The sequence below is a fragment of the Fomitopsis serialis genome (assembly GCF_022376445.1).
Source record: "Fomitopsis serialis strain Sig1Antser10 chromosome Unknown B0H18scaffold_6, whole genome shotgun sequence".
Taxonomy (NCBI): domain Eukaryota; kingdom Fungi; phylum Basidiomycota; class Agaricomycetes; order Polyporales; family Fomitopsidaceae; genus Fomitopsis; species Fomitopsis serialis.
Window position 1 is genome coordinate 573,466 of NW_025954966.1, and position 19,265 is coordinate 592,730.

Consider the following 19,265-nt stretch of genomic DNA (forward strand, 5'->3'; position numbering starts at 1 on the left):
AATGCGCAAATGAACCGCGACCAATCCGCGTAGTATAGCTGATGCCACCCGACAAGGTTTCGGGCGCAGCGCCCGTCGTTCACGTTATGACTGACACCGTCACCGACTCGGACGCTACTGCCACTCAGGGCGAGGCCGTTCTTGTGCGTATGTCTGGCCTACGAGCCTATGGTAATACTCATGCATGTGGATGACAGGGCGACAGCGACAGTGGGAAACACCCCTCGGATAAGGATGTCAAGGTGTATGACCTGCAAGCTAGCGCGCAACTGCTCAAGCACTCGACGTCCCATGAGGTTCTTTCCGGGTCCGGTGCTTTGTATCAACTTGAAGTGCTGCCAAAGCGTAAGCAACCCTAACATAATCTCATTTCCTCCGATCTTGTTCAGAAGTATGCAGTATGATTGAGGGTGGAAATGTTGACAGAACGCTGAATGAATGCACCACACTTCGCGGCGGACGCTTTGCTTCCATTGATGGCCTCAAAATCCAGATACCCTACGCAGCCGAACCCGACGACGACGCAGGTGGAGCTGATCCTGGTGGGCCACTATGAAGGTAATGGGCAGTGTTATGGAGGCGGTGGAATCAACTTACGTACATACTAGTTGATGCCGACCCTCTATTGCAGGGACATAGCTATCAATTATTGAGGGTGCATGTACGTAGAGCAGGTGGCAGGTGCGCTCTTCCTTTTTTTGTGGCGAAGTATGTCTTGTAACTCACGCGTGCGCGTGAAGCTCGGAGATTAAAAAAAACTTAGTGAGCGCTGTCATCGTCAAGACGCCGCGTCCCCGGCCGATGGCTAAAGGGACCCCCCATCTCCTCCTCATGACCAAAATGACGCAGTTTGACACTCTGCTTCTTCCCGGCCCGGCTGTCAGACAGACAACTTACAACACACATGGTTTGCACATGGTGGCTTCAAGTTTGGGGCCACCGTCCAAGTCACGAGGGATGTATGTCTCACATAAGCACGAGCGCGAGCGGTACGTCTTACACGAGTCTAACTAAAAGTACAACATACTGATGAACATCTAAAACATCACCAGGACCCGTCTCTATCCTTGCGAACCGGCTTGTCCGTCCGACCGACCAGGCATTCCGACAATGGTGGCGGAGCCTGGAACACCGCCGAAAAACCTGTTGACTGCGCTCAGCACGGCGAGCACGGTAGAGCGAGAGGCGTCCGGGTCCATCCCCACCCCCCATGTACTCAGCGGAGATGACCGTTCATCCCCGCGCTCGGCGAGTAACACGAAGGACGCGTACGCAGAGATGCCTCCGCCGCTTGTGTGGGCCTGACTAAGCAGCAGTTAACACTGAGGCTAGTATGAAGTGCCTCGACCACTGCGGAAGCGAGATTCGCATCCTCGCCGTGTAAGGTGTGTGTCGTTTTGTTGACCGCCACTGCACCCTTGAAGACGACCGTATGTCCGCCGTCTTGCGGCGTGCTCTCGGAAACGACGCAGTCCACAAGCGAAATCCACGCCCGCGAGTGGACACTTGAAAAGTGGTACGTCTCATGGAAGGCCGCCACGATATCGTCGGGGGACAGCTCACACCCGCGACGCTCCGTCTGCTCCTGGACGACGCGATAAAAGTCTTGCTGTACGGACCGCGGGAGGTCTACCTTCAGGTGCTCCTTGATGACGTACGCGATCCCGCCCTTGCCAGACTGGGAGTTAATTCGGATGACAGCCTCGTACGTCCGCCCGATGTCCGCGGGATCCAGCGGGAGGTACGGAACGTCCCAGAGCAGCGGCTGGCCGGTGCCTTTCGCAAGTGCGTGCCGCGCCGCCTGGGCCTCGAGCCCTTTCTTGATCGCGTCCTGGTGCTGCCCAGAGAAAGCGGTGAAGATGAGCTCCCCGGCGTAGGGGTGCCGGGGATGGACAGGGATGGATGTGAGCTCGGTCACGAGGTCGATCGTGGATTGTATATCGGTGAAATTCAGTCCGCAGGGTACGCCTTGCGTGTACATGTTGAGCGCGACGGTGACGAGGTCTACGTTGCCCGACCGCTCTCCGTTCCCAAGCAGACAACCGTCGACTCGCTCGGCGCCGGCGAGCAGACCGAGTTCTGTCGCAGCGACGGCCGTGCCTCTGTCGTTGTGACAGTGGAGACCGACTATGACCTCGTCTCTGTCTGGGATGTGCTTGCAGAAGTACTCGACCTGTGCAGGTGCGCAACAAGATCAGGAGAGGCACGAAGAACAAGAATATATATTCACCTGGTCCGCGAAGTGGTTGGGAGGGCCCGCTTCGACAGTAGACGGTAGGTTGAGTATGATGCGGTCGTCACCTGGTCCAGCTAATCCCCACGTACGCTTCACAGCGCTGCAGATCTCAACGATGTACTCTGGCTCTGTCTGGGTGAAGGCTTCGACGCCGTAGGCAAACCGAAATCGGGTGCCAAAGCGGTCGCCATACTCGTCCACAAGCTGGCGCACGATGATCGTATGTCGCACCGCCAAATCGATGATCTCTTCCTTGCTCTTGCGAAACACGACTTCCCGGAAACATGGTGATGTTGCATTGAAGAGGTTGACGATGACTCGACGAGCCCCGGCGATAGCCTCGAATGTGCGACTGATCAACTCTGCACGGGCGGGGGTCATCACCTGTCAATTGCAAGCATACAGTACGTCAGATTAAAATGTGCTCTGGTAGCGAATCCGCTGACCTGGATCCAGACGTCGTCTGGTATCTCGCCGTCATGAAACAAACTTCGGACAAAGTCGAACTCTGGTTCGCTCGAGGCCGGGTACCCGACCTCGATCTCCTTGAAACCACACTGGACCAGGTGGCGGAAGAAGCGCAGCTTCTGGTCTGGAGTCATAGGGCGAACGAGAGCCTGGTTGCCGTCCCGCAAGTCGGTGGACACCCATACTGGATGGTGCGTTATGCGCTTGAGAGGCCATTCGCGACCATGAAGGTCAACGGCAGTGTACGGCGAGTACTTCGTACTGGGATCTAGTCTGTGGTGGCGAGGATAAGTCGCATAACTTCACAAAAACTGTTAGGAGAAGCGTTCCACGTACAGCATTCTCCAAAGCAAGTCAACAGTAGACAGTCGCCCGGGGGTGCTGGTGAGCCAATGCAGGTGGCAGACACATTCGTCTTATATGATACGGCTGCTCTCGATGGAGGTAGACGGCTTTCGGGGAAAGCACGACAATGCACACAGACAGAATTCCATCCAGTTGAGATACGGCGTCAACAATATCTCAGTAGACCGAGAGCCTGGTAGAGAAGTTGGACTGTTGGAGGTATTGACGGAGGCTTGCCAGAAGTCTCGAAAGGCTAGCGGGCGCGCTGCGGTCTGAGTCCTCATCTTCTCGCCGTGCCCATTGTTCGGTCGAACTTCATGATAACGAGTCGGACACGAACATACATAGGTGTCGCTCAGTTTGCGGGCAGCTGCTGGTTGCATGCCAGCCTGTGGGCGCCAAACGACTTCCTCAGCGCTTGTAATACTTAAGCTCTACTTTCACTTATGCTAGAAGGCTTCCCGTGCGGCCGCGCAGGTGTAATGTATCTCCATGAAACCGAAGGCGAGTCGCCCGTGCTGCCCGTGTGTGCCCGTGTCGATGGCTGTCGAGGGTCCAGCGCCAGCGCCTAACGAAACGACACTTGCCCAATCCGTCGTAACATTTCCCAAAGCGGGACCACTCTCCTTTACTATATAAGGCGAATTACATAAGGTCCTCCTCGAACAAAACCTATTGTCGAGGACTATTCCTGGGCATCTATATAAATTACGGTCCATAGGCCGCCTCAAGGCCAAGGCGACGATGGTCACTCGATACATCAGTACCATTACATGGAGGAGACTCTCAGTTAACGGAGTCTCCAAGGGAATCTCGGTTGCATGCATGCCCTGCCGAAGACATAGAACAGTTGTAGTTAGTGAGCGCTGTCATCGTCAAGACGCCGACGGCGCCTGTGGCTGTCGGTCGATGGCTAAATGGATCTCCTCCTCCTCCTCTCACTGACTGAGTCAAGGTTTCGAACTCTGAACATGTTCTCAATTCAGTATTTAAGTTCCTCCGAATCACACCATCATAGACGCTTGTCGGCTTTTATGGTCTGCGACTTCGAAGACTAGAATCACACATGTTGTCCCGGTAGGATCGGGCCTGTTGCGTAACAAAACTCTGGAGATCATGTCAGTAAGGAGTTATATATGAAGCGAGCCGCCGGACAAAAATATCAGAGTTTCGTACAGTGAACTTCAACTTCAATCCGAGGTTTCAACTTCGCTTACAGCACGGCCGTCCATCCACCCCATGGCGTGCGACAATCCTACGCACAATGGCGCGCGCAATCCATTTTATATGCGTAACTGATCCACACTGGCAGGATGCCAAAATCCTACGTCAGAAAATGCACGTATAACAAGGTACTTACGTACTCACCGCTACTTCTGCGACAATCCACGCGGATGCTCATGGGAATCACAAGCAGTTGAGCGAGCGGGTGATCAAGCGATCGAGTGCACGCTTTGAGGGAGCCAGAGAGCCTGCGTGACCAGACAAGAGCATAGCGGCGCGAGAGTACAAAAGCGGTCAGACAAGAGAGTGAGCAGGGTAGACTGCGAGGGAGGGGACTCGGAAGACTCGAGAAGACAAGCGAGCGGGGAAAGGACGAGTGGACAGGCGAGAGGATGGCAGCGGACCAGATATAAAGAGAGATAGAACGGGCTAGGCAGCAGTGAGACGAGATTGAGCAAATGCAAGTGGAACAGCGCTCGATGTACGACTCGTATGCAATGGACGGCGCGCACCACACCATGGTTCAACCGTTCATATGATGCAATACAGTCAAATGACGGCCCATCAAACGATATGCGCGAAAGGACTCGGGGCGAACAGGAGCATTGAAAGAAGGCGAGGGATCTGTGAGCGTTCTCGACCCTCTTGACTCGATTCACTGCTCTCTCTCTTGCCTCCCCGTCCTCTCGTTCATGCTCACCCGCCGCCACTCGCGCCCCGTCCTCTTGCACATGTGCTTGCACTCTTTCCCTGCTTCCTCGCTCACCTACTGTGTTGCCTGTGCCCACTGGTCCGTCTATCTTCTCGTAGTAGTTAGTCGTAATAGTACAGTTAAAGCAGCCCAGTCATTAGATAGACGCCCAGATACTACCCGGCGCCACCGTTCGGCGTTAGCCGAAACCGTTAGCCGAAGTTGAAACCGTCAAACGAACTTGAACTTGAGGCTGAAAACGAAATCCGCTATCCTCAAACCGTAATAGGTTCTGTCCGGCCAGGGCCTTCATACGTTACGGGCAAACGGCGTCGCGATTCTAACATTCACTCCGCGACGGCGGAATCAGATCTAGAGGCGGACTCCCACGGTCAGCGCTGTCTGGGGGCCGTACACGTGAAGCGCTCAGCGCTGGTCATGATGCTTGACAGCGTTTTTCCATCTTCCACAAAAAGCTTGAAAGGTAGGATTGACAGCGGCATACCATGGGGTAACTGACGATGCGTCAATTCTGCAATTCTGAGCTGACGTATCACGATCACAGGCTGTCAGGCTGCGCCACGAAGGTTCGCTGTCTCACCGCCTCGCGAGTCGCAGGGCGGTTGATAACGCGGCGGCCACAAATGCTGTACGGATCCGGGTCAATGCGACTCGAACTGCGGTGCACCCTAACGCCAGCTATGTAGGGCTGGGGAGTGTGTCTTCTGTTACACAATAGCCATCCACATTTGCGGTGCAGAAGGGCCAGAGTATGTGCGGAGTTTTCTATCATAGCCCACCTTCGTCGACGGCCTGAGGTTCCTATAGCTAGGTGCGTCCATATCTGCTGATGCAAGCGTGCCCGGGTTCGTCGCACCTTCCATTTCGCAGTCTCAATCGTGGTAATCGTCCTCATCGGAACAAGCGTCTCCATTCTCCAATGGGCGCATGGCTCACGCTGCCATTCTCAGTGCCTTGCTGTTGCGATGGTCTATCCACAATACGACTCGGGAGGAATACAGGGATGTGATGCATCTTCCGGAATGAGTCGCCTGCACCTCAGTCCTCCTGTATAATCACTGTGATATGATGTCCACCCCCAGATCATTGGCCGTGTTGTGCGACAGTCTGCTTTTGATCACGGCTGCTCGAGCAGCGACCCGCCCACTCGCCCGCTCTCTTCAGACACAGGAGACTGCTTGGACCCCACCACGGGAACATGGCCACGATGTCCCCTCTCAGGCTTTGGCTCTTCATACTGTCCGTATCCGGCGTCACTATACTCAATGTGCGTTATCTACTCTGCCTATTCGCCAGTACTTGCCTCTCGAACCTAATCGATGCTTCCCTCTGACTAGATTTTCGTCAATGGTGCTCTCATCATAGCGCTGCCCACAATGGGTAAAGCGCTGCACTTCACCGAGTCCGAGATGCAGTGGCCGCTCAATGTCTATGCGTATGTTGCAGACAGCACGTGGATGACGTCGCACTTACGAGGATTCCACCGTGCAGGTTGTCTTATGGAAGCCTGCTCCTGCTCTCCGGTCGGATAGCCGACGTGATCGGCAACAAGCGAATGTTCCTCTTCGGGACAGGTTGGTTCACAATCTGGTGAGCACGTCGTCCTCTGCTCAAGGGCACCCGCTCAGTCGATGCGCGCTGTTATGGAGGAGCTTCGCCACGGCCGTCTCGCCCAATAAATACGCCTTGATCGTGTTTATCGCCCTTACCGGCGTCGGCGCCGCAGCGAATACACCCACAGGTGTGTTTTATGGTGTGCTGTGTATTAGATGCGCGATGTAATCTGTCCCAGGTATCGGCATATTCGCCGGACACTTTCGATCCGGGAAGGTCAAAAACAGAGCTATAACCGCGCTCGGCGCCGGTCAGGCGATTGGATACATTGTCGGGCTCATTGGAGGTCAGATGCACGCCGCGATTGTACAGCAGCCATTCTCGTACTGAAGACATCACTGTAGGCGGGTTCCTGTGCCAGACGACGTCCCTCTGGCGAGTCATCTTCTACATCCAGGGCGGCATGGCGGCAGTCTTCTTCGTTTTGGGCGTCGTCACGATACCGGCCGACCAAGCGCACACAAGATACAAGCTAGGCATCGACTGGGTCGGTGCCTTCTTAAGTGTCTCCGGGCTTGGCCTGTTGACGTTCATCCTGTCGTATGTGGCGTTGACATGTCAGCCAAATCGTATTGACCGGGAGCCCGCGTTAGTGAATCGACGGCAGTTCGGAACGGGTGGAGGACGCCGTGGGTCCCTGTCCTCTTGGTGGTCTCGCTGGCGATCCTCGTGCTTTTCGTACTCTGGGAGGCGTACCGGGAGAGGCACGGTAAGTCGGTCATCATGCCGGTCAGCATCTGGTCCATCCCCGGCGCGAAGATGGGCCCTGTCGTCGGTGTCGTGTTTCTGGCGTGGTAAGCCCGGCGGCGGTGCGCCTTCCCTTCAGTGCGCTGACACGGGGCTCTAGGGCGAGCTACAACGCGCTCAGTTATTTCGTCACACTCTACTATCAGGAGGTCCGCTTGCTGCGGCCGGCGGAGACGTCCCTGCAGACGTTGCCGTTTGCGATCGTCGCGCTTATCGCGAATGTCGTGACGGGCTGGCTGCTCGGGCGGGTGCGCGGGGACGTGCTCATCGCAGTGGGGCTGCTGGGGACAATGGTGCGCTCGGCCGCTCACGCCGCCTCGCTGGCTGACCAGTGCCCGACAGATCGCGCCCCTTGTATTCACGCTGATGGACATCCACGCGAGCTACTGGAGAACGGGCTTCCTGGTCATGATCTTCATCAGCTGGACGGACGTCGCGTACACGGTCGGGAACCTGCAGCTGAGCATATCCTTCAAGGCGGACTCGCGGGGGGCATCTTCAACGTCGCGACGCGGGTGAGCCGCGTTCCCCCGTAACCGCTCCGTAGCAGCCTGACTCTCCCGCGCATGGCACTGCAGCTCGGCACGTCGATCAGTCTGGCGCTGACCTCGAGCGTCGCCAACGCGGTCTCGGAGTCGTACAACGCACGGCACCCCGAGCTCTCCCCGTCCGACCCCGCCGTGCTCGAGGCGGGCTTCCGCGTCGCGGGCTGGATGTCCTTCGGCCTCACGGCGGCGAGCTTCCTGCTGTGCGTCCTGGGCATGCGCGGGATAGGCGTGATCGGACGTGCCCCGTCGTCGGAGACAGAAGCGGAGAAGAGCAAGCTTTATCAGTCCCCTATGGCGAGCGAGAAGACGTTGCAGCCTGCGGAACAAGTGCAGGTTCTTACGGTGGAGGAGTGTCTCGGGGTCGGGGAGAGCGGCGGCGAAGGACGGACGACGGCTTCTGTGGTCCCGGGTCTGGTCTGATTGATCACATCACAAGTATGAAATGGAGGGTGTTGTATCATATATCATGGTTGGCTCCGGTGCATATGGTCGCCGGTGATCATGTAAGTGGGGTGTTGGGTGTCGGTCCTGGATCACTGTCGTATTAGCCTTTCATCTACCGCAGAACGCATCATTCACATATCATGCTACAAGAATAGAATTGTGGTTTTGAGTTGCGATGCCACGCGGGGGAAGGTAAACTTTCGCGCGCCCAGTCCCAGTCTCAATACAAGCATTCCGCGTATGTTGTAGTAACAAGGGAGCGGCTTAGCTAGGGGGGTACTAGGATCAGCCTACACATGATCGGAATGCCGCTGCCACTGCCGATACCCATCTCCCCTCCTCCGCCTCGCCCGTCCCACCAAGTACACGATGTCTGCCGTCTCCGACGCGGCTCCAGCCTCACAATCCAAACAAAAGGTGTGGTTCGTCACAGGTACATACACGCCATTCCGGCGAACGCGGGCCCTCGAGCATTCGCGCTCACCCACCCTGTCGCGCCCTCGCACTCAAGGCCTCACGCGCCTCACGGCCGGCGTGCAGCTACTACTAGCAGTGGGTTGACATTCCTTTACCCGCACAGGCACGTCCTCAGGGTTCGGCAAGCGCCTCGTTCGCGCAATCCTCGAGCGCGGCGACTCCGTCGTCGCGACCGTACGCGCGCGCGCCGACTTCCCCCTGCAGGCCTGCACATCCTCGAGCTCGACGTGACAGAGCCGGAGGACACCATCAAACGCAAGGCGGCGGAGGCCGTCGCCGTGTGGGGCAGGGTGGACGTCCTCGTGAACAACGCAGGGAACGCGCCGAAGAGCCTGCTCGAGGAGGGAGGGTGCGTGCCTCGTCGTCGGCCCTCGCCCGGGTGCCCGCCGCGCTGACTACGCGGGCTGTCTGAAGGTCCACGACGGCCCTGGAGCAGTTCAACGTGAACTTCTTCGGCCAGCTGAACGTCACGCACGCGATCCTGCCGTATATGCGCGACCGCAGGTCCGGGACCGTCGTCTTCTTGGGGAGCAGGTCGGTCTGGAAGCCGGATGCGGTCGTACGTGGTCCTTCCCGACGCATACAGTCTGTCGGCGGCTGACCGGTCGCACAGATGACAGGATACTACATCGCGTCGAAAGCGGCCATCCACGGTGAGTCTGTGCTCGCAGCAAGGGCTGACCCACTGAGTCGGGCTTCCCCTCAGCATACAGCGAGACGCTCGCCGCGGAGGTCGCGCGGTTCAACGTGAAGGTGCTGCTCGTCGCGCCGGGGCACTTCCGCACGGAGAAGCTGCACACGGCGCCGTACGTGATGGCGCACCACATCCCCGCATACGACGCGATGCGCGAGGAGGAGATGGCGCGGTTCAACCAGCTGTGGCACAAGGCGCGCGGCGACACGGACCGCGCGGTCGAGGTCATCGTCGACGTCGTGCGCGGCGAGGGGTGCGCGGCGGCAGGCCGATGCCGTTCTGGCTCCTGCTCGGGAACGCGACGTATGTAAATGCGAGGGCGCACTCGGAGCGGCTCGCGCATGATATGGACGCGTGGCGGGACGTCGCGAAGGACCTGGATATCCAGGAAGAGCAGGAGGCGTGAGCGCTCGCATGAACCGTCGTCCTCCATTCCAAAGTTTCCTTCGTTCGCTGATCTATAGACGGCGTTGCTAAACTCGCGTCTACGACTCGAATTTGACAGCAGTAGTCGCCCAGTACGGCGGGTAGGAATCGAGATTGATCCAGGTGCGACTCGGAGGGATGTACACAGTACCCATATGTCTGCGCGGAGATGAAAATACAGCTCTGAGTCTGATCCCGCGACCAGCGCTGCAGATTGCGGTGATTGTGTAAGCTGACTGCAAGCAAGCACGGCATCAAACGCGACATTGATTGCTCACCCCGACGGCGCCTATTTCTGGCCACCGTATCTTCAACGTTTCATTGACTCGGAGAATCGTCCTGGCCAATCTGCTCCTGTATCCGCGCGAACCAGGATAAGCACTGAAGACAGCAGCACCGTGGAACAAGATTGGCATCGTCATTCAGATCTGTGGGCTACCTTTCATGCAACGCACTGGCAGTCAAATGGCGACCACTCGGAGTCTACCCAAAGTCTACTGTAAGGATGTCGAGGTTAGGTTCCAAGCAGATAGCTCGACCTCGTAGCTTACATAAGACGAGTCGTTTTTCTTGTACGTCACTACGCTGCGTCGTTACCGCTATGAACGGATCTAACGCACTTGTGACGACCGACGACTCACCACCTCCAGCAACTTACATCTACGTTCCTCCGTAGAACAGTCGACCGCTCCTCCACTGCAGAGCTGCATGTCCTGTGTCGCTTCTACGCCTGATACTGCGTTATTCGTGCATATCATCGCCTGCACACCACTCTAGAGTCTAGACACATGAAGGCGCACGTCGTATGACGATGTCGACAGAACGAACTTCTACCACGGCAGCCTCTGGTCGTCAGCCCAACATTCGATTGCTGTGCTCGCAGGCAGACAGTTGACGTGATCTACGACGGAGCGCGGGAGGCCCAGGGAGGCCCGGCGCTTTGAGCGCGATGCTCACACCATGTTCACCGTGGGAGCGAGCAGTGGTAAGTTCATGCCCCTGCCAATGCCATATCTAAGTCGGCAGAGCCATGCCACTCGCCGTCTTCATCCAGCCTATCTACCATGCCTCCCCGAGGCTCCGCTACCATCGCTGCGCTGGCCCGGTGCAGAACACCGTCGGTGAAGGTCGCAGCTCAGCGCCGAGCTCTCGCCAATAACGCGCCCGCCGACGTCAAGACAGCTCAGGACACAACAGGCAACGCGTCGCACGCTCGTCGGAGCGTCGTGTCCCGTATCAAGCACGCTACCCGCCTGACGGAAGGGCGCGCGCTGCGCCAGGATGTATGGTCCGTCTTCAAGTGAGTGCTCATTCATGTGGATCTGACCCTTCCGAGTCGCGATGAGGCTAGGGTGCGAACGGTAACGCGATCGTCACAGCGCTGTCAACCTCCCTCGGATTGTATCAACCTCGGCCAGGGATACATGAACTTCCCGCCTCCGGAGTGGGCGCGCGAGGGCGCCGAGGAGGCGTTGCGTTCCACGATGGGGAACCACTACGCGCACCCGAAAGGCATCCCCCGACTGCGGGAAGCAATCCAGAAGTTCTATGGTACGCAGTTTCACGGGAGGGAGCTCGACACGGAGACGGAGATGGTCGTCACAAGTGGCGCGAACGAAGGTATGTCTCATCGTCAAATATGTCAAGGACAGGGCAGTGATGTGTTTGGCAGGGCAGTATGCGGCCTTCACCGCGTTCGTAGAACCTGGCGATGAGGTGATCATCATCGAGCCGTTCTTTGACCAGTACTTCCAGAGCGTCGTCTTCAATGGCGGCGTGCCGGTGTTCGTCCCCCTCCATCCGCATCAAGGCGAGCCTGGGACGCTCTGCAAGCCGACTTGGACTCTGGACGTGGATGAACTCAGGTACTACTGTTAATCTCTCCCTGAATCGCATCGGAGCCCCGCTGAGATAGCACCGCCAGACGTGCCATCACCCCGCGCACCAAGATGCTCGTGCTCAACACGCCGCACAACCCGGTCGGCAAGGTGTTCACGCGGGCGGAGCTGGAGGCCGTCGCGCAGCTCGCAGACGCGCACGACCTGCTCGTGATGTCCGACGAAGTCGTGCGTCCGCCGCTCGTGCTCCCGCGCCGCGCTCCTCCGCACTGACGCACCGTGCCCAGTACGAGCGCCTCGTCTACGACAGGGAGCACGTCCGCTTCGCGACGCTGCCCAGGATGTGGGACCGGACGATCACGGTGGGCTCAGCGGGCAGTGCGTCCCTTCGCGTCTCCTCCGTCCGCCCGCAGAGCACTGAGTACCCCCGCCCGCAGAGCTGTTCGCGGCCACGGGCTGGCGGGTCGGCTGGCTGATCGGCCCGCCCGCGCTGATCGGGCCTGTGTTCGCCGCATCGATCCGCATCGTGTACTGCTCGAACACGGTCCGCACCAAGTCATCCTCCACAAGACTGACGTTGGCGAATGTGTATATACTATACTGCACTACATCAGAAAGGTTTCTGCGCACAAATAACGTTGTATTCCATCTCCGCATCCGCAGACTCCTGCATCTCCTTCTCCATCGCGTCCAGCATGAAATCGAAATCAGCTTCCGAGCTGACATAGCCCAGCCCACCGGCCTTGAGTACAGGCGTCTTCAGTCCTCGGAAGGCCCCTATCCAATTGTTGCGAGCGTCGACGGCAAGCTGGCCCCCATTCTTACCCAAAGGTATCTGCGCCTGCTCAACGCTGACTTGTGTGAACCCAGCTGTACGAAGCAGTGTAGGAATGAGGACGGCGCAGTCGAGGAGCAGACCCTTCGATTTGGTGATGGCGTTCACTAGCGCAGTGAACTTCTCCGTCTCTGGACCAGCCTTCCAAGCTCCGATCTCCCCCAACTGCACCCAGCCGCCAGGTACGAGGACCCGCAACATCTCCGTGAGGGCTAATTCCCATTCCTCTCTACGCAGCGCAACTATCAGAAGACGCTGACTGACGAGCTTGAACTCGTTGGTCCAGTCGGCTGGTAACGCGGTGATGCTCCCGACATGGAATTGTACGTTGCCGCGCGAGACAACCGCGTCGTCCTCTCGCGGGAACAGACCTGGCTCGATGTCGAGACCGTGTATGACAGTCGTGCGAGGAACAACGTTCGTAACGTCCAGCAACCATGTGCCTAGACAAAGTGAGCTACCAGACTTGTCATTTCCAAACATTGATACGCACCTGATCCCGTTCCGCTATCCAAAATATGGTCTTCCATGTTCACTGTGACATTAGGCACGATGAGGCGGTTCTTCAGAACCTGCAGGAGCACCCTATGCTGTAGAGCAAGTCTTTATGGACATTAGTTCGCAGTGCCAAGTCCGTGGCAATGAAGCCAACCTTTCCCTCTCGACAGCATCTGTCGGCAGGATGTAGTTGCTTCCTTGGTATGACTGGTATCTCCTCTCTCTGTGCAGTATGGAAGCCGTTCCGGCCCCCACGATATTCTGAGGGCTTGACACCGTGACGTCTTGCTGCACCATTGGAAAGGTCGATGCCATGACAGTGCACAGCCTGAGGACAAGAGTGGCCGAATTGTTATATACTAGGTGCCGTAGCTTTCTCTGGGATGTGATGGTTTATATGTAGGAGAGCCTCATCTAACGAGGGCTTACTCAGGCTATCGGCACGCCCTGTGATCGTTCTCAAACAATGGGCTTCACGGTTGTCTCCGCACTCAAGCTTCCTTCTCAAGTTCACAGCCAAAGAAGGTCCCACATGATTCGGTATGTTTTCCGACTCGAAGTCAAGGTGCCCGATGTTCCTTGACTGGTTGATTTCTTCGGAACAGTGGCCAGACGAGTAGCATGATGAATCTGGCGCCAGTCGCTGCAGTTCCGACTCTCGGACGCGCTCGCAGCATAAAGGATTGCTTCCTTGACGGAGCCCATGTCTACGCCGATCTCAAATGTCAGTGCGAGGGAGACACATTTAGGAACTGGAACACGCTATCATGGCCTAGTATACGCTTTCTGCTTTCAAGCTTCGGATTACTACTAAGCCAGCGCACCTCGGAGAGCTCATTGAGAGCCGACAGCTTCTCGATATGGTCACTAGGAGGTGGGCTCCGTATTCTGATTCAGAATGGAAGGATGTTCAGTAGGTACGTTAGCCGGCGTCGCCGTGACGGCTATTCATCTTTTGTCACCCGTCTCTGAATGCGACAAGCTTTGGACTTGAGTGGACATCAGAGGTATCTAGCACATACCATTCAAGAGACGGAGGTTCAACTCTTCGACTGTAGGTACTACTAGTAGTAGGGCCTGAAATATCATCCGCTTCGTACTCCAAGTTATCACAGCGCCCAAGCGATAGGTCTCTCACGAGTAACCACAGTCCTATCACGACTCGGACTTTTCGCCTTCAGGTCTGAGAAGTTGCCCATATGGCATACTGGTATGGTAGTCAAGATCCACTGCACTGGCCTTGCACCGGACACCAATTGATCTTTATTTAGTCGCACCGCTCAAATCAATCCTGTGAATGAGTGTGCAGACCTATGCGCGCTGAATCACAAACTTTGCGAAGCTTCCGAATGCGAGAATCGAAGGTGCTGTGATCGAACCCGCCGCGGCCCCCAGTGCGCTCCACTAGCAAAGGACTTCGTAGCATTCCGCGTGCAGACCCGATGCTTGTTTTACAGAATACAGAATATTTGCAAGACCGTTTTCGTAGAGAATGATGAAGAACATTGTATCACGAGTCGACGGAGCAGGTAAGTTATTGATAATATGTCATGATGCACTAAGTGTACATTGGACTGCACCATAGCAGCGGCGAGATCCCGCTTCACGTCACGTTGCCGAGAGGGTACACCTTACTGTCACCATCGCGCGCTGAGTGTTGGTCCCCGCCGTCGACCTCCTACATTCCATAACGTTCGTGTGTGAGCCTGTCCTTGTCGGCCCCAATAAGACACATACCATAGCCTGGCTTGAAAACGGAGCATCAGTGATGGTGGTTGTCATCACGTGTACCACGGGCTTGACACCTGCAACCTTGAACACCCCCTTTCAATTGCTATGCATTGCGATCTCTCGCGAAGACATACCGTAGTGGTGGGGTTGAAACGGAGAGTGTCGCCGGTCTGTTGAGCTCTCAGTGGAGAAAGCGGATACGCTGGTTCCGTGTCATCGGTACCCCGCCCATGGGCGACACTTCTGTAGTTTAGCCTATAACGGTATTCATTAGTGCAGAACAACTACTGTTGCCAGACAATAATGTACGTTGCTAGGAGAGAGTTGGCATAGACTAAAGAGAGAAACAGTGAATGGCGCTTGAAGGGTGGACGATGGGTATACGCACGTTTGCTTAGGAGCAGATCCAAAGCGAAATAGATCATGTTGTCGGGCATTCCCAGTAGCTGCGCCATCGAGCTCAGAGCACTCCACTCAAACAGAGGGAGACTATACATACCGTGACAATGACGCACACGTTGAGTATACTGCATCGAGTTCCATCAATGTCCGAGCTTTAGTCTCTTTCAATGCGTACACATACCTCGTGAACAAGCCATTGTTAACTGTCCAGTAGATGAGTTTGTCGATCAACTTCGCACCGCATACTTTCAGCTATGGGTTTCGAGTCTGTGATGATGTTGAACGACTCACGGAGTCGGTGCTGGAGAGGCACATGAATGCAAGAATTTGATTAGCAAATACTTGACTGATATCCACTTACCAACGCAAGCGGACCATTAACGTTCGACTAATAACTGACTCACTCTTTCATCCCTGATCTACGACGGCGAAGTAGAAAGACCAAGGCGACCAATATGATCCAATCAGCGAGACAACCGGCACCCAGGCCGATCCCGACTAATGCCTTAATGACGTGGGCAAATCAATTATGATAAGAACTGTTCGAGTCCAAGGTGGAAATATTACCCCGATCTTTTGTGACAAATCTGCGATGACCTTGATCACAAGCCTGCAAAACATGTCAGACACGCATCCCACCGATCTATAACTTACCTATTAGATGGAACGTACAGTCTCTGAACGGTGACTTTCATGTACTATGTGAGACGACGCAACACGAGCATGGATAATCACGTACTGAAGGCGCAAACTGTAAGGAATGCGAGATCAATAGTAAGCAAATGATATAAGCATACGAGGACCATCGCGACATACGCAGCCGAGTGCATGACAGAATTCCCTACAAGATGGTCATAAGCTTCGTCGCACAGCTTCAGAAGGGCTGCGGCTTACGATGACTAATGGCAACATCCAGTTCCGGTCTGCCACTTGGAGGTATGTCAGTACTCGGTGCACACTGAGCCGGAGCGATCTTACAGATGTAGACGCGGCGAGCGTAAAATCTACACATAACCTGATTAGATCCACAAAGGACTTGTCAGTCGTAGCAGAGAGATCAAACCCGTGTGCAATGCAGGTGATCACCGCCTGAGAATCAAGTCGTGAGTCATGACTATGTCGAGTCTTTTGTGAGCCCGAAGCAGGGATCGTGAGGCCTCACCGTCAAAACTATGGTACCCTGCAATAAATAACAAATCAACAGTCAATCGTGTGGGATTGTAATCTCCGTGCTTACATCGAAGCTCCTGGATTTCCCGTGTTAGGAATTTGTTTGCCCATACCAAAGAATGAGGATACCCACCAAACAGACATTTTGAGTGCGGTCGGATTGTTGAAGTTGAGGATTACATAGTAGTAGATGACATGCATGCTGAGTGCGACATGCACCGTATCAAGAAAGCTTCGGCGTCGCAATGTCGAAGCCAGTTCTAGACGAGTCAGAGTGAAATGTATTGCATGCTTACAGAAGTGACCAGACCTGTGAAAGGTTTCAGCGTTCATATCGACTCTAATACTAGTAGCCTATTGCGAAAGCATACCACAGCTTGAATATACAGTGGATCCTTTGGATAGTTGCGGTACCACATGTACGTCTGCAAGGTAGTAATACCGTATAAACTGAAACACAGTAAGCCACATGGCACCACATAGCTAAGGAATGCGTACTTACGTAGCGGTAAGCAGAACCCCTACGAGGAGGACACCTACAGTCCTGCCGAGATCCTCACTCATGGCCCGAGTCGTAAGCGACGCTTGATCCTTGTCGAGGTTGGTCCACTAGCTGGTACTGCAGTGGTTGGACAGAGTGTTCCACCCTCGGAAGCTGCGAATGTCTAGTGGGTAGCTAAATACGACTTCATCCTAGACATGGGAATAGTTGAGGAGTGTTTCTGGGTGTGGCGCTACTGATCATGATCGCATCTGTACAGCACAGAGTCAGAGGATGCAATTAGCAAACTGACTGTGTATACAAGCGATTGGCGGTATTCCGATACTCACCATGGTCCTCAGATCAACGTCATGCAGATGGTCACACGAGATAACATTCTACCGTGATTGATGTGTGAATGCACTGGCACGCGTACCAATAGGTGAGTGGCTATATCCGTGAATGGTCCTCCGGGTGTATATCGAAGTCCTCACTTCGGACAGCCGTGGTACAAGCTGATGAGGCGTGCGAGCCTGAGCTGTTGCAACGCAAGCTCCGCGATCTTCTTGAGGATATCCTCAACTGTTCGCTTGCGATCTGCTTCGGTAGCTCACAGATGTGTCCGTCCATCTCTTATGCGGACAGGCCCGGAGTTTGACGTGTCACTAGGACAGTGGCTGGGATTGTGTTCCGTAAGCAGCTTGCGAAGAGTGCGCGTCCACGGCTTCTGAGGTAGAGAATTCGGTCGAAGTTAATCACACAATGACGAGTTCAACTGCTGACTTACGGGATAAGAAGGATCATTGTTGGCGAGCGACAGTGGCCACGGTGCGTATGGTTGCAGGGGTTCGTGTAATCTCCGTTGAACGGTGTGTGCCGGTTCTTTCTCCACTGTTTTTGTTATTTTCGTCCCATCGTAGAAGTTGGAACACATCATCCACGCCCATTGATATGTAGATCACAACGGAAGTGTTCATCTGATTGCGGGAGAAGGTAAAGACTTCCCTATTCTCACTGTTAACGGAAACACTCCCGCGGACGTTGTCGCGGAACCCGGGTAGGCGTTGCTTAGCATGGAGAACAGAGGCCACGGGCATCATCTTACACATGCTCGCAGCACCGCTGCCGTTTTCGAGGCGGTACGCCCGTCACCCCTCCGTCCCAATAACCACAACAGCGGCCGCCACCTGGCCATTCAGAGAGCAAGTGCACCGTGTCCGCGGAGGGAACTCTGGAATGAAATCCACCGTACTTCTGTCAACCTCGTGCCCCTGGCGCCGCTCGCTGACCGGAGCACAGCTAGTGAGTTGACAGTCCTTTCCACCCACAGGCACGTACCTCCTCCTCCTCCTCCTCCTCCTCCTCCTCCTCCTCCGGGTTCGGCAAGCGCCTCGTTCGCGCGAGCTTGAGCGCGGCAACCCCGTGCGCGCGCGTGCTGACTTCCCCTCGCAGGCACGCAACGACCAGAAGTTGCGCCCGAACTCGACGTGACGGAGCCGGAGGAGACTATCAAACGCAAGGCGGCGGAGGTGGTCGCAGTGCGAGGCAGGTTGGACGTCCTCGTGAACAACGCAGGGGAACGCGCCGAAGAGCCTGCTCGAAGAGAGAGGGTGCGTGCCTCGTCGCTGGCCCCTCTCCCGGGTGCTCATCGGGCTGACTATGCGCGGGATGTCCAAAGATCCACGATGATGGCCCTGGATCAGTTCAACGTGTACTTCGGCTAGCTCAGGGACGTCACGCACGCGATTCTGCCCTATATGCGCGAACGCAGATCTGGGACTGGGACCGGGCGGTCCAGTTCATCGTCGACGTGGTGCCGGGCGAAGGACGTGCCGTGGGGAGGACGCTTCTGTTCCGGCTGCTGCTCCGGAATGCGACGGATGTGAATGCGAGGGCGCACTCAGAGCGGCTCGCGCAGGATATGGATGCGTGGCAGGACGCCGGGAAGAACCTGGATTTCGATGAAGATCAGGGGCAGGAGGCGCGGGCGCTCGCACGAAAAGGAGGACCTTAGATCGACATGTCTATGTGTTTCCTTTGATTCATTCTCTGTACTGTACACGGTGTTGTTGAACGTTGAACGCTGAACTTTCCGGTCAGCATCCATCGCGTTGGCAGCAGTGGTTTGGTGTGGGCGTCGAGATTCAGCTAATCAGCGTCAGTCGGAGGAGTATGTCAGAGGGTCGTACATATGCACCCATATGTTATTCGCGGACATGTTAACAGCCGGCTTATCTGCGTATTGTGTCACCAGGATGGCGCCGCGACATTAGGGGAGCTCAGACTGAACGGGCAAGGGTACGGGTACGGGCAAGGGCACGTCACGGGACGGTCCGGCCGCACGGCGACTGTAGGGTTAGCCACAATTAGCGTAG

At 55.9% G+C, this 19,265-nt stretch overlaps 7 protein-coding genes across 7 annotated transcripts; 5 read left to right on the forward strand and 2 right to left on the reverse strand.

Annotated features, from left to right (window-relative positions):
• Positions 1 to 1,630: 1,630 nt before the first annotated feature.
• Positions 1,631 to 2,973, reverse strand: B0H18DRAFT_836733 (uncharacterized protein; the record flags this gene model as incomplete). Its single annotated transcript, XM_048039452.1, has 3 exons — positions 1,631 to 2,173; positions 2,231 to 2,620; positions 2,683 to 2,973. Coding segments are annotated over 3 exons (1,224 nt in total), but the record flags the coding sequence as incomplete, so codon positions are not given.
• A 3,219-nt stretch (positions 2,974 to 6,192) lies between these two features.
• B0H18DRAFT_1115026 (major facilitator superfamily domain-containing protein) lies at positions 6,193 to 8,314 on the forward strand (the record flags this gene model as incomplete). Its single annotated transcript, XM_048033205.1, has 10 exons — positions 6,193 to 6,252; positions 6,323 to 6,420; positions 6,477 to 6,575; positions 6,635 to 6,726; positions 6,778 to 6,885; positions 6,944 to 7,139; positions 7,193 to 7,393; positions 7,447 to 7,639; positions 7,689 to 7,861; positions 7,894 to 8,314. 10 exons carry the CDS (start codon positions 6,193 to 6,195, stop codon positions 8,312 to 8,314), a joined length of 1,641 nt encoding a protein of 546 aa, XP_047898369.1.
• A 196-nt stretch (positions 8,315 to 8,510) lies between these two features.
• On the forward strand, positions 8,511 to 9,919 carry B0H18DRAFT_980797 (uncharacterized protein). Its single transcript, XM_048044461.1, has 5 exons — positions 8,511 to 9,164; positions 9,230 to 9,374; positions 9,429 to 9,468; positions 9,522 to 9,762; positions 9,828 to 9,919. The coding sequence occupies exons 1-5, from the start codon at positions 8,635 to 8,637 to the stop codon at positions 9,913 to 9,915; spliced, it is 1,044 nt and encodes a 347-aa protein (XP_047898370.1). The 5' UTR covers positions 8,511 to 8,634; the 3' UTR covers positions 9,916 to 9,919.
• A 591-nt stretch (positions 9,920 to 10,510) lies between these two features.
• B0H18DRAFT_980803 (uncharacterized protein) lies at positions 10,511 to 11,212 on the forward strand. The gene has a single exon (XM_048044462.1). The coding sequence runs from the start codon at positions 10,896 to 10,898 to the stop codon at positions 11,058 to 11,060; it is 165 nt and encodes a 54-aa protein (XP_047898371.1). The 5' UTR covers positions 10,511 to 10,895; the 3' UTR covers positions 11,061 to 11,212.
• On the forward strand, positions 11,196 to 13,026 carry B0H18DRAFT_980805 (pyridoxal phosphate-dependent transferase). Its single transcript, XM_048044463.1, has 6 exons — positions 11,196 to 11,235; positions 11,315 to 11,555; positions 11,608 to 11,800; positions 11,860 to 12,001; positions 12,061 to 12,151; positions 12,211 to 13,026. Exons 2-6 carry the CDS (start codon positions 11,360 to 11,362, stop codon positions 12,717 to 12,719), a joined length of 1,131 nt encoding a protein of 376 aa, XP_047898372.1. The 5' UTR covers positions 11,196 to 11,235; positions 11,315 to 11,359; the 3' UTR covers positions 12,720 to 13,026.
• A 1,375-nt stretch (positions 13,027 to 14,401) lies between these two features.
• B0H18DRAFT_553516 (uncharacterized protein) lies at positions 14,402 to 16,397 on the reverse strand. The gene is made up of 14 exons (XM_048038571.1): positions 16,218 to 16,397; positions 16,134 to 16,168; positions 16,056 to 16,080; positions 15,979 to 15,990; positions 15,912 to 15,927; positions 15,807 to 15,849; positions 15,644 to 15,744; positions 15,531 to 15,540; positions 15,421 to 15,470; positions 15,337 to 15,364; positions 15,226 to 15,283; positions 15,147 to 15,171; positions 14,972 to 15,092; positions 14,402 to 14,918 (listed from the first exon to the last, which is right to left on the reverse strand). Exons 1-14 carry the CDS (start codon positions 16,249 to 16,251, stop codon positions 14,715 to 14,717), a joined length of 762 nt encoding a protein of 253 aa, XP_047898373.1. The 5' UTR covers positions 16,252 to 16,397; the 3' UTR covers positions 14,402 to 14,714.
• Positions 16,398 to 17,963: 1,566 nt separating this feature from the next.
• Positions 17,964 to 18,904, forward strand: B0H18DRAFT_951655 (uncharacterized protein; the record flags this gene model as incomplete). Its single annotated transcript, XM_048042034.1, has 3 exons — positions 17,964 to 18,192; positions 18,343 to 18,500; positions 18,569 to 18,904. The coding sequence occupies 3 exons, from the start codon at positions 17,964 to 17,966 to the stop codon at positions 18,902 to 18,904; spliced, it is 723 nt and encodes a 240-aa protein (XP_047898374.1).
• Between the last annotated feature and the right edge of the window lie 361 nt (positions 18,905 to 19,265).